The following is an 18,294-nucleotide window of genomic DNA, read 5'->3' as shown; positions in this document are numbered from 1 at the left end:
GATCATGCAAGCAGACCTGCAGGCGGCATGGTCATACACGGCTCCTCTGGAAATGATACCAAAGCCAAACTGCTGTGCTCTGCCTTCTCTGCAATAGAACATTTTATTTTTTCCAGGAGGACTTTTTGTTCCTCCCAGAATCCTAAAGCCATTGGGAATGCAGAAAAGTGAGGCTGATTTCACCTATCTGATACCACCTGCCTGAGAACCGATCTGCTGGAAAGCAGTTTAAGTCTCTGCTGCCTGGGAGCTGCCAAGCCTTCCCCAGGAGCTGCCGGTGGCAGGTCCACAGTGCCATTCCAGCGGGCGCTCACCAGCGTACAACTGGCAATGGACACTTTCCAGTAAAAGAGCACAGCAGCTGTAGGTCAACTACAAATTATTTTTTGTGTTACGGAGAAATGAGATGACTGTTCAGTCCTGTGACTGTCAAACCTGGGCAGTCATATGGCAAAAATACCAAGAACCACTGGATAGCAATACATAACAGTTCCATGAGTACACTCTTGACCTGTCAAATTATAAATCCATTTTGGTTTGGTACGATGCACATGAATTCAGTTTGCAACTCTTTCTTTCTTTGGAATAATATATAAACTCTTCACCTCAAATTGTGCAGAAATCAGGTGACTCTACAGTACATGGTAAATTACCTGAGCTATTTTCAGTCCTGACCACAGCTCTTTTATTAATTAAAACATGTGTTCAGTGGCAGCGTATACCGATTAAGTCTTCAAAACGATATTAACACCAAACTTAGTCTTGTCATCATAAAAGTAATTTAAAAACATTACTGAGGTCACAGGTCAAAAAAAATCTGCCTATTTACCCATCTCCATCTCATGCCTTTAGTGTTTAGCAGCCGTCATTGTTATATATATTCTGGATAGCCAATGATCTTTTGATGGCATGCAAATAATGAGCAAATGATTTTTAAGAAAATAAAAAAAGAAACCAGAAAATTTGACTCCATCCTCTCCAGTTACTAAAATTCCCTTTAGTATCACTTGCAATTTAGCATCCATATGCATCTCAGGAAGATATAGTTGAAATATAAATCTATTCTTGGTCTTTTACTTGCAAAAATATCATACCTCAGCTATAATCATATGCAAAGAGTTTTTAGAGGGCTTTGTAAATGCCATCCAAATTTATGATGGCATTTTTTGCCTTACAGCTATAGATGTTCCATCCCCAAAGCACCCACATAAAGGTACATTCTCCTATGGATGGCTGCAGTTTGTCCCTGCTGCTATATCTAATCTGCCAAGTGTGCTGAAAAACTCTCAACATTTGAAATGAAACAAATGTAGTCATGAATTTTAAATGATGAGATGTCTAAAGACGTCATTAGAATTTTTTTTTATTCTTATTACAATAGGTATTTATACAATGCAAAATGATACTGAAACTAACATTAAATCAAAGGGAGAATTATCTTGCTGTTTATTACACTTCTCATTAAAGTTTTCAAATATAAGACTCATGCAATTATATTTTGAAGAAGTTGGTAATATCTTGGCTACTAGTTTATTAGTTATTGAAAGAACCACTTGGACAACAAAGCAAGAATGAAGACTAACTTAGGAGATCTAAAACAATCCAGATGATGCTGTAGACATAGATGCAAACAGATAAGATAATACACTTTATGGGAACGTTTAAGGCAGATTTTAATGGGGCAGGGTTTTAAAATAATGATGAATCTTGTACTGCTCAGTTTTAAAATTCCGTAGACAAGATTTTCCATTGGTATAAACTGATATTTCTCCTCTGTAAATAGAGCAAAGGAGAAATCTCAACCTTCTTTTTCCTAAGTGACATCAGAATTTTGATTCTAACTTGAATTATCATTTTTGGCTAAAAATTGCTGAGGAGTCCAAAAGCATTTAAAACCTAAAGCCATTGAATCCATTTAATGCGCCTTTGGCACCTCTCTCTCTCAGTCCTTTTTGAACATTCTGGTCCTCATTTTAATCAATCTCTTTTTATTAAGTTCTTTGGCTCATTTACTTGTACGTGCATTTGCTTTATTTTATTTGGAACATTTCTTTTGTAGTGTCTTGAAAAAGAGTTGTGACATTTCTTTTGGATAGCTTCTTAAGTATCTGGCAGTCACCTATGATACGATGTTGTTGGGTACGGATAGATTAGCTCTGTTTTCCTGAGGATCTGTCAGATGTCGAGTTCTGAGGAAACTGGTTGTGTGTGTTGGTGATGCATATGCAGTAGTTTGATAAGTGGATAGAGGGAGAGCTTTCGTTTTTCTTCTGTAAAATCACTGTTTATTAAGCTGGATTTAGTCCTGTGAAGCAAGGTACTCACTGGCAGGTAGTTAATCAGTGATCATGGTAACTCAGAATGTGACCAGGGGAGCAAGTACCCGTTCAAAACGTAGAAACTAAAGAGCACTTCATTAGGATGAGTGAATTTCCATTTGCGTTGTATTTTGTGTATACTGGAGCAACTAATACAGTAAACTGATGGATGGCAGTTAGTGTGATCATATCTCAGCTGATGACAAATGAAGTTTGCTCAGCACTAAGTAGAACAGACTTACTATGATTGACAGTAGTATAGCCATCAAAATTTCAAGAAGCTTGAAATTAAGAATTCCCCAGAAAAAAAAGCAGCTGATCGGCATTTATGTTGATACTGATTTCAGTGAAATTGCTGGAATAATTTGCACAGAAAGATGAAAATTCCTTGACAAATTCTTCCCACATACCAGTTTTTTCTTCAACAGCCGACTTGTTTTTCTGCATCATCTATTTGTTCTGCATGTTGTTGAGTTCATGGTCCACCTGGTAATGTCTGAGCTTCTGTGATTCCTTTTCATAGTGCCCCTTGAGAATGAAGATCCAAACCATATTTCATTCATAGCTTTTGTTATGAAATCTCCATGAAGAGTCTAGTGGCAGAGAGCTACTGGGAATATTGGGGTAATTATCCAAAAGTCATGTTTGGAGATGAATTTTAGCTGGTCTACCAATGTGGCTAACTTGAGATGGAGTTATTTAAGATGTGTGCAGTCAGAATAATGTTAGTAATTAATCAAGTGAAATTGGATGGATATACAGATACAGATACAGATGTAGGTATAGATTTGGAGAGAAGGGGAATTGTTCTCCTCTTACACTGCTGTGACTCCACTCACTCTATCAGTTAATCCTAATTTCAGTACCTCTGTTAGTAAGGTGCATAGGTATACGGAAAATAGGTTCATAGATATTTATTTGTTCTGGGAAGGATTTGTGCATTCAATTCTCACGCATCATTTTCTGGTCCATTTAAATATATATCAGCCTCATACATGAAAATTTGAAGATCTTTAGCTGTACTCAAGGAAGACTCTTATGTGGTGCGTTTCTAGTACTGGCAAACATAAGGAGGTAGAGGAATTAAAACCATCACAATGCTCCAGTGTCCCTTAGAAGATGAGGAACATGAAGTATTCCTGTGCATTCACTGATTAAACTTGGGCTGGAGGTTTGCGAAGTGCAGAGTTTTGGAAAGTCTTACTGCGGGACTTCAACATCCGTGCAATGGCTCCAGTAACCAGAGTCTCTCAAGGACAAGGATCCCATTTACGCTTGCATTATGCATTGAGCAGAAGGGTGTGATGCATGATGTGGAATGAACAAAATAACTTGTGTGTTTAGGGAAATGCCAAATTAATGAAAATTCAGAAAGCTCTAATGTTGAAAAGGCACACAAATTCCTTGATAGAAATATAATGCTGCTAACAGTTTCAAGATTATTGTTGTCTGAATTTTCTGCTTATTGTGTACTGCAATTAAAATTCTTTTCAACTGAAAAACCAATGTCAAATTAATATTTCCTTTTGGAAAAAAATACGAAAGTACACATCTTGTTCCATTTAGCACCATCATGGTCTTTGATCTGGTTCCCTCTGTCCAGTGAAAAAAACGGATTCATGTTAATGGGAGCAGGCTAAGACCATATATGTTTGGCATACATATGCAATCACATGAACACAAGTACAGTAAGTTAAAGTAACACACCCACTCAGACTTCCATCTGCGTTTTATGCCACAAATCCCTTTATTTTCTTTTTTATTTAGCAATTAACTTCTCCATTTATTCTGTAGTTAAAAGCTGCCATAAGATGAAAATAGACTAAGTCTGATTTTCTTCTCTGGCACTCTAAATAACATTCAGAGGAGACTCAGACCTGAATTATGAAATCTGTGTTTCCTAAAAGTGCCAGGTGTGACTGTGATTTGGACAACAGTCCTATACACAGAATGGTAAGAAACACTTTTAAACCCCACCTGGGTTACCCAGCCGTTGTGTTCTGGCTGTTCTTGTTTATTCCTTGCTCGGAGCAGATGGATAGAAAAAGGCAGGGAATGGGGAGGATCCTTGGCTCCATTCCCTATTCACCGGCCAGCACAGCTGAGACGGGTTGGGGGATGTTGTAATTTGTTGCTGCCCTGCACCAGACAGGAGACAGAGGAGAGCTGGGACTCAGAGGTGTCCTTACGAGTTGGCACTGCCCCTTCCTTGGGGCCATGTGAAGTGCTGAAATCTGGTCTTCAGTGCAGTGGTCCCCAATATTCATTAGCTCTTGGGAACAATGCTGAGGAAAGCCGTGTAAGGCAGCAGCATCCTCCCTGGGCTCTGCCCGGGGTAGCTTCAGTTTTAACTTTTTAATTTCCTGCATCCCTGAGCAACACAGGAGGGGAGGCTGCGAACTGGGGACCACTAAATGTGTTAAAACTCATTAGGTATGAAACAGAAGACCTTTAAAACTAGCCAAAAGTCTCAAACATGGGTGCCAAAAATTAAACACCTAATTCCATATTTAGTCATTCATCTTAGTTCCTGCCTCACGGTTGTTAATATACACCATGCTGTCTCATAGGTGGCCTGATTTTCATAGGCACCGGGCTATGAATATACACCATGCTAACTCAAGTGTTGAGACTGCTTACCTAAAAGTAAGACTTGTAGTATCAGATTTAAATTTTTCTGGGTGATTAAACCCGAGTTCCCTCACTCTCAGTCTCAGCTCCAGAAAGGAGCTTCGATAGAATGACCAGCATTGTAACATATGGCTTAGGAAGGGGGAAAAAAAAGAAAATGAGTATTAGAAATGGATGGACTAAAGAATACGCAGGATATATCAGGCACATTAACCAAACATATGGTGCTAAATGAGATTTTTTTTAAAAATGCAAAAAAATTGACATTCCTGGCAGTCTCAAGGATAATGTGACATGGCTGTGATAAATTTAGAAGAATGGGACATATTTTGGCTTGTTCTTGGAAACCTTTTTCTTGCATGCCGACTGTGTTTCTTCTTTTATTAACCCATTCAAAGAATGTTTGAATTTTGCTGCTGGAGCACCATGCTAGCGCAACATAAAATGTGAATGATGCTAATTGCTTTGCACTGCCTAACTTTCTGTCATACCCTCCCCTCTTAAAGGACAAAACATGCTTTGGAAATGAGCTGGCAAGCTCATTTATTCTTTCTCTTGGTCAATATTAAGTGATGTAATTAAGCTCCTGTTTGCATATTCTTCTGAACTAGGAAGCAGCCATTTTTTTCTTGAGATCTGATGGATATGATTGCTGAAAATAAAATGTGTCATTACAAGCCTCAAACAAAATAAAAACATGGTAGAGTTGGACTGTTCCAAACCAATACATTTCAGAATACCCTGAAATAAGAAAAAAGAAGTGATAATAATGGCAATCAGAACAACGATGCCAAACAAATACAACAAAAGTAGGAACCAATTATCAGTGTTTCAGTTTCTCTTTCTACTGAATTTTATAACACAGTGATACATTAAAATCTCTATTTCACATGAAAACAGCTGTCTCAACCTTATAAAATTCATCCCCATATGAATGTGACACTGCTCAGCATTGCCACAGTGCAAAGTCATTCATCAGTTTTGTTGTAGCTCCTCAAGTTCCAGTGTTTGGACACAATCACATGAACTTGCTACAGTTTTAAACCATATTCCACTGTTCTCTCTGCACCTTCCCCCTGCCACGGTTTAGATGAGTCAAGCAGATTTTTTAGCCCAGGGGTGAAAGAATAGCTTCTTCACTTTCTCAGAAGCTTTATTATCTTTCCCGTAATCCTGAAGAGGGTATGCAGCTAGAGGATATGGGGGAAAGCAGGGAGTTCATGAGCCAGCTGAACCATACAGTGCATAGACTCGGAGATCTTACTCCTTCCACAACCTCCGTTGCTTGCCCAGGGCACAGGTACTCCTGTCCCCTCCTGGATCTCTGCTCATGGGCTGTGCAGCCGTCAGCTGCGTGCGGGGCCTTGTGCCTCCACGCAAGAGTGCTGCACGACCTTGCGGTTAGAGCAGCTCACAAGCAGGCATATTTTAGTGTGATAATCCCTGTGCATAAACAGTCACTTGTTCTGCCCATGATATTTTGCACTTAGAGGGATGGAGCCTGCTATGTTAAAACCTGCTCTGGGGTCAAACCTAGACCCTTCCACAGCCCAGCACAGAAGAGATGTACCCATGGCCTTGCTGCCAGCAGCGTAGTTCCTCTGCCCCCGCCGCCCTGAGCACAAATACTGCCACTGACCCTTGACTTTGTGTTGAGGGCTGGAGTCGATGCTCCTTGGTGTTTCCATCCCCAGTTCCTCTATCATAAGGAAATCTGGGTCAGTAGCACCGTTGCTTCTTTTGAGTATCCTTGTCCTGAATATGGACACTCAAACACAGAGCAATAACTAAGTTACATCCCAACATGCCATTTGAGCAGAAATTCAGCAGGCTGCAGTGGAATATTTCATTGAAATGCCTTAGTTCAGTCTCCTTTTCTCTCTTGCCCCCAAACCAAACCAACTCTTTCTGCTTTTGTCCCTACTCCAAAGTCCTTAAGACCAATACGAAAAAAAAGACAACCCACTATTTTTCTTGCACAATAGTCTGTCAGTTCTAAACTTTTATTTTTAAAAGATTAAGTATGTAACCTTTCTTGCTATGAGGAAAAAGCCACCACAACAACAAACCCTTGTAGCAAACAGTTTCAAAACAGAAAGCTGCAAGTACAACACTGGAACTCTAACTACTCCCTTACTTTATTTAACTTTCTGAAATATATATTGCAAAACCTCACTGAAACCATTAAGACCCCAGCAGTGCAGCTTATAAAGTACAAGAAGGCTCCTGCATATTGCAATCAACATCCCAGGGACTATAAAACTAGTGTTATTAAATATAAAGTTAATAGTATTGTCCAGAGATAATATTGTCCAGGCCTCTCTCTTTACTTTTTAACAATTAAATTCTATAAAATACAGAGTTGGAAATAAGGTTGAATGACTTTGCTAGTGAAGTTCAACTTCCACTTTATCTGATATTTTGCTTTTGCTCCTGAAACCTCAACTATTCTGCACCTTTGTTTTGCTATATCCCTACGGATATGCAAAATGTCTGATGTACTGTATATACTGGAAATTATGTGTTTTCAGAGTATGTGCAGATAATCAGAATACCCATATGCCTCTAGGACTGTAAAAATATAGAGAATAATACAAGCGCACATACATATTCTTCATCTATATGCTGTAATATTCTTTTATCCAAGCATAAATCATATGCAGAAAAGGCAATATATTCATTCCACTAATTTTTTTGGTGCCATGGGCTTGATATGATATCAGCAGGAGTTATTCTTACAGAGTATAACAAACCGGTCATATTAGCATTACACCATTTCTGCCTGTCCACGGGAGAGGTTTCACCCAATGGCAACTTAACTCTGATTTTCATTGGAAGCCTTTGATATAATAGTTCAAGGGCATAATAACAACTCTGAAAAAATTCCAGTGTGGCTTCTAATATCAAGACACAAATACCATTCACCCTTTAAAAAAATTTGAAAGCAAAAGGCAACCACATAAATATATTGCTTTCAAATACCTTTGAAGTCAAGAGAGTAAGGAAAGGCAGAGTTTGAACTCAGAAAACTTTATTCTCTAGTTGTGCCTTGAGTCGTGCAGCACATTTAAAAGATCCATTTGCAATAATCTACTAAACCAGTGAGTGAAAGACAGAACTCATAAAAAGCCTGTAAAAATCCAAATGCTCCAGCTATTACAGATTTCTAAAAATAAAGCAGAGTAGGTTTCAGTAGCAATAATAAGCTGCATCTTATCCATATCTCAGATTTAAAAGAAAAATATGGCTGCCGTTTAGTACTCATTGCTCAGAGCAAACCATGGCCACTTCTGCCTCAAAAAACACCACAAATAAAAGTGAGCTTTCAGCTTGCTGTTGTATTCCATTTCATTTGTCCTTTAAGTTTATCTAGCTGCTTCTGCACCCACTTTCACAATGCATAGGCTGTCGTTCCATGACCTAGCATTATTAAATTGCACTTATCAATCATTCTTGCCAGGAATGCCATCGCCAACTACATTAAAGAAGTCAGAGAAGTCTGGTTTCAGCAGTCCCTCGCCTTCGCAGACCTCCTCCCTTGGAACGGCTTTCACACAGCACCATCGACCTGTCATTACAGGACCCAGAGGTGAGGCCTAACCCAAGAGCCCCCAGGCAGCTTAAACGTTAGCCACGGCACCCAGTGTCCATCCCAGCACCTTTCCACAGAAAGTCGTCGCCACGTGTGACTCCATGAGAGGCTGTGCTTCAAAAGCTTGTTAACCCAGAGGTTTCAGTTGTCAAGACCTGCGTTTCGTTTTGCTAGGCTGGGCTGTTCGGTAGACCTCCTGATGACCATACAACAGTGCCTAAGGTGGAAACGCTGGTTTCTGGGGGCTTGGGGTTTTTATTTGAAGAGGGTGGGGAAAGGGACAGAATGTGTTACAGAGAGTGTCTTCTGCTTGTGTCAGTACATAACATAGATTCAGTCTAACTGCTGGAGATAGGGACTCATCATTCACTTCTGAAACATGCCTGTCTTCCAGCACTATGGCTTTGTTTCTGCCAGTCATTTACTGCTCATGTTGTTGGTATCAGTGTGCTGAAGAACCACCTTGTTAGGGGCGTTGGTTCCTGCAATGCTTTGGCTGGTTTTCTTCACAGTACTCTTCTGACTGACTTTCCAAGTAAAAGAGATATCCTCTGGGTCTAGATGTGCTTATACATTTTTGTTAGAAAGATGCATTTGCATTTAGCCTAAAAAACTAAATGCAATACTCAGCTCACATTTGGAAAGGAACTCACTTGGGCATAGTAATATACACAAATGAATGAATCTTCTTACAAACCTCTTTGGAAGATATAAAAATAAGAATGAATGGGTGTGACATGTTTCTTTCTGCTATGAAATTTTGTCTCATTTAGAGAAGATTATTAAGGAATTGGTCAAATGGTGAAGCATAAAAAGACATATTAGCAATCCATACTAGAAATTATTCTGAAATGTCTGTTTGGTGTTAGTGTGGGTTTACTGAGGGCAGCATAAACCAGGAGGAGCCTCTTTGTCTGGACAGTCCAGGTGACGCATTGTGAAGTAGTGGAATTGCTCTAAGTTGAAGCAAGGTCAGAATTGCACTTCTTGGTTATTTGTGCTTTGTTAAATCTACTTATTGTAGTTTGATTTGTTGTGGTTAATCCCATAAAAATTGTTTATTACCCTTAGACACACACCTAGATCCTCAGAAGATATTTAGGCATCTAAGTTCTATACAGATTTCCCTTGAAATTTGGATCTCAGCTATCTGGCAAATATATCTTCTTTTAAAAGCCTTGATAATTGGTGATATAAGTATGAATAATATGAATGTGCCATTAACATTATATTCAGTGCACATCAGCTGACTGAATTCCTATCTTTTAGAAGTTCAACCTTTTAGATTTGAGTTGTTGATTGATCAGTTAATAGGCCTTTCTGTATTTAGCTATGTTTTACCTCACACTTATTTTTGAAGATCATCGAATGCCTCTGTCTGCCCCTGTTTAGACCTTCTGTATTTTGGATTTTTGTGTGGTTGAGAGAGGAAATATACCATGGTGAGGTCTTGTTTAAATCTCATCTATAGTCTATTTTAACAAGACTTTTTCTGTGCACCAGGGGATATCCATCAGCTATGTGAGAAGACCATTCAAAGACAGACAGAATTTGAAAGAGCAAATACAATGATTACAGTTCCCAAATTTTGTTTGTTTGGAAGGAGACGTCTTTACTAACTCCATAAAGAAGTAACAGTTTCTTATCATCATGGTTCCTAACAGGTTAAGCAAAAAACGTTCTTCTGCAACATCATTTAGAAGCATCTTCTATTTTATGTTTTTTCAGAAACAAAGTCTTACAGACTTTCAGGAAAAATCCCTCTGAATCCATCCATGGATTCTTTTAAGTGTCATCATCCTGGAAAAATCTTGTTCCAGACTTCATTCTTTGTTCTTTTTGGACATTCCTCTTCAGTATTCTTCTTCCGCAGCACACTGGCTGTGTTTATTTCTCTTCTACAACCATCGTTCTGTTAGTAAAGGGTAATATACTGAGATGGATTATTTTCTGCAAATCCAGCTTTGTTCTTTATCCCATTCCCTCCAGTGTACTTTAGGACAGTAAGCAGAAGAGAGAAGCTTTTCAAGTATCAAAAGTGGCAACATGAAGACTATAATGCAGTCATATAAGAGGATATAATCTTTAAGCAATTCATATCCACCATTAGTTACTGGAAGTTGTACCTTTCTGCAGAAATGATAGGTATAACATAGTATAGACATGTTGCATTCGCTTTGGATACATATGCGTTATGTAAATGGTCAGTGGCAGGTCATTCTGAGTGGTCTTCAGAAAAGTAAGAGCAGGATTTAATCTTCAGTCTGCAGAGATATTTCAGAGAAAGGAAAGTCATGAGTAAGTAGGTCACCATCAGAGTAAGCTCCTCAGCCAACTGAACGATTACAAGAAGGTTCAATCTTCTGATGTTCATATGTGCAAGTTTATCACTTGAATGTGTATATGAGATGCATTTGTAAAGCATGATCAAAATAGACAGCAGAGAAGAAGCTGTAGACTATTCATGGCAGGTGTTGTCATTGACAACCAGTGATTTATAACTTCTCAGGAATATTCCTGAATCTTTCACACACTTCCAAACATTCCTTAGAACACAGTGCACATCGTATGCTGGAGTATCCCAGGATATTGCGTGCCCTTCCCAGTGATGCCCACGATGAGTCATTTTGGAAACAAAACTTGCTTGGAGGAGGAGTAGATCCTTAAGAAGATTTCTTAGCTATAAGGTGCTCCATTCAATGAACCACTTGGAAAACCTCTGTTCTCATGAAATTGTCCGTACTGTACTGTATTGTGTTGTGGAAGGCTGCGCACTAGTTTCCTATCTGCATTGGTGCTGCTGCCAGTACTCAACCCAGCTGGGCAGTAGCCAGCAGAGAGGATCTGAGCTGGCTGACCAAAGGACCAGATGTGCAGTGAGTGCTGGCACATGGATGCCAATGCTTCAGTGACTCCTCAGTAGTTCCAACAGATGGTGGTAAGATCCAAGTTTCTTTGGTGATAAGCTAGCAAAGTGATTCATGGAGCCTCACTTGATGATGGCAGTTTTTTGGGCATGACTCTATGAATGCACCATATGTCTTCTCTGGACCAGTGTGGTTAGGATTCAGTGTCTGGCAGATGGTAAATTGATCACCTATAGGGTGGCTTTAGCATCACTATCAGTTTTAGAATTTATTTCAACGCATTGAAAATTCAAGCAGTTAGATCTCTATCTCCTACACAGCATACTTTTGTTACCTGCAAGTTAGATTATTTGGTGGTCAGTGTAGCTCACCGCAGTACTCCAGTATTGCAAAGCCATCGTGTATTGCTGGCATCTTACAAAGTTTCCCAGACATTAGCCCACTTGAACTCTTTACCAGGCAGTGAAGGATTTAAATACTATGTGTGACAGCAGTATTTACATAAGTGGTTTTAGGCTTCCATGTATTGCTACTTACACTCTAGTGACTTTATATCTGGAGCTGGCTGAAACGTTAAATTGACCATGATCTTGTAAACCTAGGATATACAGCAGCCTGTGCTGTAGAGCATTCAAGCATTTCCACAGAATATGACAGCATAGATCCTGCAAGCCAAAAAGCAAGGAAGAAAAGGCAAGGAAAGGAAAAAAATAAGAATGAGATGGTATGTTAGGAAGACAAATGAAGGAGAAACACAATTACAAGAAACAAGAAATACAGCACAAAGGGAAGAAGCCAAGGAAGTGGGTGTGTGAGCAGAAAGAGAAGAAGGGATGAAAGTCAACCAGTGGAGTGGTTCCCATTATATTTATTTCCTCCATAGTAAGCATTGCCATTGAGATTTTTATCAGGACAAGGCCTACCAGGGAAACTCTGCAGGATAGTACTCTCTGTTTGTGCCAAAGTGGCAAAAACTTTATGTCACATATCTGGGAAGACATTGTGCCCTTCTCTATCAAAATTCTCCACAGGGTCACCAAAATATCAGTGCCTGTTAGCTGTCCTGTCAGCCAGCTTCAAGCAAATCAAAGTGATAATTCCTGCTAACTCGCGCCAGAGCTACACAGTGTAAAAGGACATTTTGTAATATCCTATTCTGTACAACTATCCGTGGCTGCTCCTCGATGCTGTCAGACTAATGTAACCTTCTGCTTTCCTTTGAATTTTGACAAAAACAAAGTGGTGCAAGTTCATTCTGATACAGGCACCTCAGATCAGGGGATGGTAATGTAGGACAGCCAAAAGATGAGAGAGCCACACCACAAGGGTAAGAAAGTTGAGTAGAAACCATAAATAGCATAACACTGACCAACAGATGAGCGTTGCTTTTGCGACAGCAAAAAGCAATGCTCCAGTTTACGATGTCAGGATAGCTGACTGCGTAGGTGAAGATTTTTATTTTCTCCACTCTCTTTGAAATAATATGATGCTGAAGGAAAAACAGTTAGTCCTAACAGATGGCCTCAAGGTCAGGGTTTAGTAATTACTAGATACCGTACCCAAACTGCCATCTACTCCCATATCCCAGGCAGGGGAGGGCAAAGAGGAAGGCTTGCAAATGGTTAAAGCTTCAGCTAAACAAAAGTCAGGAACCGTGTAATTAAAACTCTACCTTTGTTGTATTGTAAGGAGTTAGCCTGTGACATAGGAAATATTTAAAGGAGCAGGCTGTTCAGCTAATTTGTGTGTGAGTGAACTGCTTAGACAGTCCTATCCTAAATTAACTGTAAGACCACCCACTGAGATTGCCTCATAAAGGGCCATGATTGCTCAGCTTCGTTTTGTATAACCGTTCAATAATTACTAGATAAATGCATAACTAAAAGCTCTATTACACTAATAATTTGTACTGAGATAGATGTGTGGGACACCATGCTGGGTTAATTTGTCATCCCTGCAGCAAACTTCTGAAGAGGGCTCTTTTGCAGAGGAATTGTGTTAATATGTTGCTCCAGTGAGGACATGTTAGAGCAACAAGATGACTTGGTCGCTTAATCTCCTAAAGAGGCAAAATGCCTGGAGGGTAAGTGCCAGAAAGAAGAATGGGGGGTGATTAACACAGTGGACCCAGATTTAAACTCATCCTGACAAAAGGAGCTGATCTAACTGAGCAAAAGAATGAAAAAAGGGGAGTGTTAAAAATACTTAATAGGATTTCATGCATCCCTAAAAATAATATAAAAATAAAGTGCTGCAGGAACAAAGTCTTTTACCCATGCTTTTACTGATTCTGTGTTCAGTTTCTTTGCTCTCTTTGATGTATCCATGAAGTTAAACTATATGCTTTAAACAGTGCAGTGAACTATAATATTTTTATCTCTGCTTTATGCTAAATTCTTCTAGCTTCAGATACACACAAAAAGCACATTATTGCTTTAAATATGGAACCCATGTTTAAGCATCAGAGCTCTGGATTTTCAACCTCCTCTATTGACAGAACCATAAATCATGTTAAAGTTAAGTGAATTACTGTAGCGTGGAACTATAGCTTTAACAATGTTTATGTAGTATCAGCTTACCATCTACAGAATGAAAGGGGAAAAAAACACTGATATTAGAAATGGGAATGTGGAGTCCTATTAACTTAACAGCAATATATCACTCCAAAGTCACAGATTCCATTACCATGCCCTTTTTAGTATCAAAGCAGAATTATATCATCACACACATAAAGGTTGTGGTTTTTAAGAGAATTTACATTTCTATTGTAAACTTATCAACTGCATTTCATTACAAGAAAGGCATGATATATTCTCCTAGCTGTAGTTTTTATCTTATATATAGGAATACATCATGTGTATTAAAAACAATAATAATATGCAAAAGTTGCCAGCATTTGATGTGAAGTAGGAATTCTACAAATAGGTTAAATTAGGGTTTTTTGACCTCTAGCTATGGTCTGGGAAGGGAGGAGTGCTTTCTATAGGTATGATTTTTATTTCTGTACCTATGTAATCAGTTCTATAGTATTCTCATCTCCCAAAGGCAGAATTTCAACATGTTTTAAAACAATCTGCTCAAAATAGCTAACTTAACTGGCCCCCTGCCTATGCCAGAATCTGGAACCAGCACTCACTTCAGCTCCACAGGTTTTCAAAAGCAGCCTGTAATACTCACAATCCAGAGTACACCAATAAACCCTGTGCCCAAACACAGCTTTAAGCGTATTTTCCTTTTGCAAGAAACTCTGTGGGCCCTGGCAAAACATCCTTGTGCCTCCCACTTGCTACTGCAAAATCTCTTACAGGAGGAGTATTTCTGAACAAAGGGTCCAAGTGCCTTATACCACTCTTCAGAGCAGCAAAAAGGGGCTGATAGCCAGCCCCCACTTGGAGATACCATGGGTCTGTTTTTTCAGCAGTGCTTAGCTGACCACCTGCACTTGACTTCTGGAGCTGAGAGGTGGACATTCTGCAATTCAGTCCTTCTTTTAGATGGCCATGGGCAGGAACAGATCCTCCATCCATCATATTTAGAGTATTGGTATATATCTTGCATTGATCAGCTTTTAATGTTATATTTTCAATGTTTCATCTATGTTTGCCTATATAATGTGGAAGTAAGTATCAGTGATACCTAAATTTTACCCATGCTAAGAGGGTAAGGCCTATTTTTGTTCTCCCTCTCCATGATTTCCCAGTCTTGTCACAGCAAATGGGAATGCAAGACAGGATTAGTCTGACTTTAGCTCAGCAATGGACCTGACAGACATGTTACTAAACAGCCACTTTGCAGCATTATGGGACTTAAGCAATGCTTAAGTTTTCCACTGATCTGAATTCCCTTCAAAGGGCTGGACCTAGGACTGGTCAGTCCTACCCTCAGCAGCTCCATATTTAAGTAGAGGCAAGCCCTTGCTAACCTGAATAAGAGATTGCTCTACATTTATCACCCTAAAGTCTATTCCTAATGGGCAGTAAGAAAAATGAGAAACCTTTGAAAGATTTACAGGGACACAGCTCCCATTGAAATTCAAAAGCAGTTAATGAATTCTCTCAGGACCTCTGCAAATCCCAGCCCAAGTTTCTTAATTATTTTTTTCTTGTTTGGGTAACTGCTTTCATCACAAAAATCTGTGGGCTTAAAGCTATTGTTTTAGGCTTCTATTCTTTACCTCTTGTATTGTATTATACACAGAAGTGTAAGTTCCTTTCAACAAATTTGGATTATTGCCAGATCTCCTTATTAAAAAGTCACTCTTCATATTTCCGATAAACACAGCCGTTTCATGGTGTTTGAAAGCATTTCACATCAGCCAGCATGGTGGCTTAGCCAATTAGTACTCTAATATGGTCAATTTTCAGAATAAGTACCTTTGGGGTACAAAGGGTGGGATACATCTTGCATAATTTGAACTGGCACTTGCATCACTTAAATGCTAGGAGCAAGCCTACAGCATGCAGGGAGTTAAAGCAACTTAGAAGCCTGAAGTGGAAATATCTAGCAGAACAAACTGTTCTATAACATTTCCAGGGAAATGACTTTTAAAAAAATACTTTCTTAATTGTAATGAAGCCAATTATAATGGCCTCAAAAACAAGCTGATAAAAACGATCCTGTTTCATTATGATTATAATGTTACTATTCCTAGGAAGATTGATCAATGTTTAATGAGCTATTAGTAAACTCAATTATCACTTTATAGAGGAGGTATCTAAGCACTGTGCCCTAGTGAAGCCAGTCCACTCTTGGCCTGGTCTGATGGACTGGCCCTTGTGCCTGTGAAGGAACAGTGGTTTTGATTCCCCAGACCACTACTTCTTTGAACAGGCGAGGAGTGCAGGGTGATAGAAGGCTTTTCCTGAGCAGGAGAAGAGCAACGCTAAATGACCCTTTCAAAGACTTCAAACGACTTCATGAAGAAAGAAATTCCATCCAGTCATCTGGACTTGAAGGGGTTGGCAAGGCTTTTTGGAAGAGGAGATGGAAGGTGGATGGATCAATATGTCTCCCCCATATGTTGGGCTGTGCTGGTGGAGAAATCTGTCTGAGCACTGCAGGTGCAATCATGAAATCCCTGTACGACATCAGTGAGCACTCCCTGGGAGAAAGGATCCCATGCGTCTTTATTAGGACTGCTCCTTTGTTCTAGGAGAAGGGCCTGAGAAGGGTACTAAATATCTGAAGAAAAGTATAACCTGTTTCGAGTTAACTGATTCTTTATTATCTGATCATTCAGTTGAATAGAATTCACAATTTTGTCTCTTCTTCATTTGTCTTAGACATGTGAAGTGCTAACCTAATCAATGAATGCAACTTATTTTATTAGTTACTTTGTTATTGGCTACCACAAATCAAGAAGGGAAAAGACAAGACAAGCCTGCATAATCAGACATTTGAGTTCAGCGTTGTGAAAAATCCTCTTACTTCTGTGCTGCACAGCACCACAAACTCATAAAACACTAAAAATTCCAGTATAGCACGCAACAGCTGTACTGCATAATTACTTGGCCCAATAGCAGTAGTTTTAAAATACTGGTATATCTGTTGCAGGCCACCGTACATTATCATCTCATTTTCAATAAAAAGTCTGGGATGTTTCAGATGAGCTTCAATGGAATTAGAATCATGTGTGCTTTGAAATATTTATGCTTGCCTTGAGATAGAAGGATAATTCCTGCCTCCAACCCCCACACACAAATAGCAGATTTAATAATGCCAGATAGTCCAGCTCCTCCATACCTACAGCAGGTAGAAATGAAGTTCTGATCTGGAATACACATATTTTCATAGGTTGTAGAACTTATATTTTATGTCATTTAGTGAGGTCAATAATAAAATATAAATGTCACAGGCTGAAAGACGCCAAGAGAAATATGGTTTGGCATCATAGAGCTGCTTAGGGATACATAAATAATAAGTCAATAAGTAAATAAATAATAGACAAAGACCTGTTTTATCTTCCATTTGAAGATCTCAAAGAATTTACAATCACTGATTGAGACTTGTAATATCCCATCAGAAGCACATAAGTAGTAATAGCCCCTTCTTATACACAGGAAAACTTGCATCAGTCTAGGCATGGTTTTCAGAAACAATGACTTAATAATTTTTATTAAGTGTTTCTGAAAATCATGACTGAAAGGGCTTTTCCATGGTCACTTTCCTCTTTTACAGGCAAACAGGAAGAATAGCAACCCGCTCCTCTACCTCACGTCCTTTAACTGATTAAAAATGTTTGTGAGGATCCATATATTTGGAAACACAGTTGTGTTCTGCACTCAGAACTTGTTTGAAAGGCCATCTTTGCATACACCAGCGTTGGTGACCACAACACAGCTATTGGAGTAATGGTCTGTATCTGAGCCAGCAGATTTTAGACTTTAGCATTTAATTCCCTCTCTCTAGTATAAGGCAGGCACACTTGGAATTTTCATCAGTTTAATAGTAGTAGATTCTTCCTCTTATCAAACAGCTCTTCCTTTTGCCCCTTGAGAAATTTGGTATTTCCCAGTCAGAGACTGCAAAAACAAACCTTTTGGAGGTCCTTATTCCATTCGTCACTTCTTATGCTAATCCATCTACTCTGATAAAATGAACCCTACATGTTAGTATGTGGCACAGACTGAGGGCTGATGCCTGTTTGGCCTTGTTTCCTTTTCCTGGTCTTTCCCATGATCAGCAGAAAGCCCTTCAAGGCTGTGCTGAGGAGTTGGCCAAGACTCCCAAGACAAACCACTTTCTCCTTCTTGCAGCACTTTACCTTCCTGAATTATTGTTGATCATTTCTGCATTCATTTTTCTTCTCTCTTGCTTTGGGAAGATCACCAATAAATGCTTTCCAGTTTGTTTTCTACCTTGACATGCTGAGGAGGTCAAGGCAACA

The 18,294-nt window shown here is 39.2% G+C and overlaps 1 protein-coding gene across 9 annotated transcripts in view; it reads left to right on the top strand.

Moving 5' to 3' along the window:
* The window catches only part of NFIA (nuclear factor I A), a 254,575-nt gene that overhangs the window by 192,921 nt on the left and 43,360 nt on the right, over positions 1–18,294 (top strand). For 7 of the 9 annotated variants that reach the window (XM_082313301.1, XM_082313305.1, XM_082313303.1 and 4 more), the window contains one exon: positions 8,410–8,538. The exons of the other annotated variants lie outside the window; for them this stretch is intronic. In XM_082313301.1, coding sequence (XP_082169427.1) covers positions 8,410–8,538 — 129 coding nt within the window. The remainder of the gene's footprint in view (positions 1–8,409; positions 8,539–18,294) is intronic. 9 annotated transcript variants of the gene reach the window in all.

This window comes from Platalea leucorodia, assembly GCF_965183815.1.
Source record: "Platalea leucorodia genome assembly, chromosome: 5".
Lineage (NCBI taxonomy): Eukaryota > Metazoa > Chordata > Aves > Pelecaniformes > Threskiornithidae > Platalea > Platalea leucorodia.
Note: the sequence above shows the minus strand (reverse complement) of the source record. Positions and strands in the feature narration are given on the sequence as shown.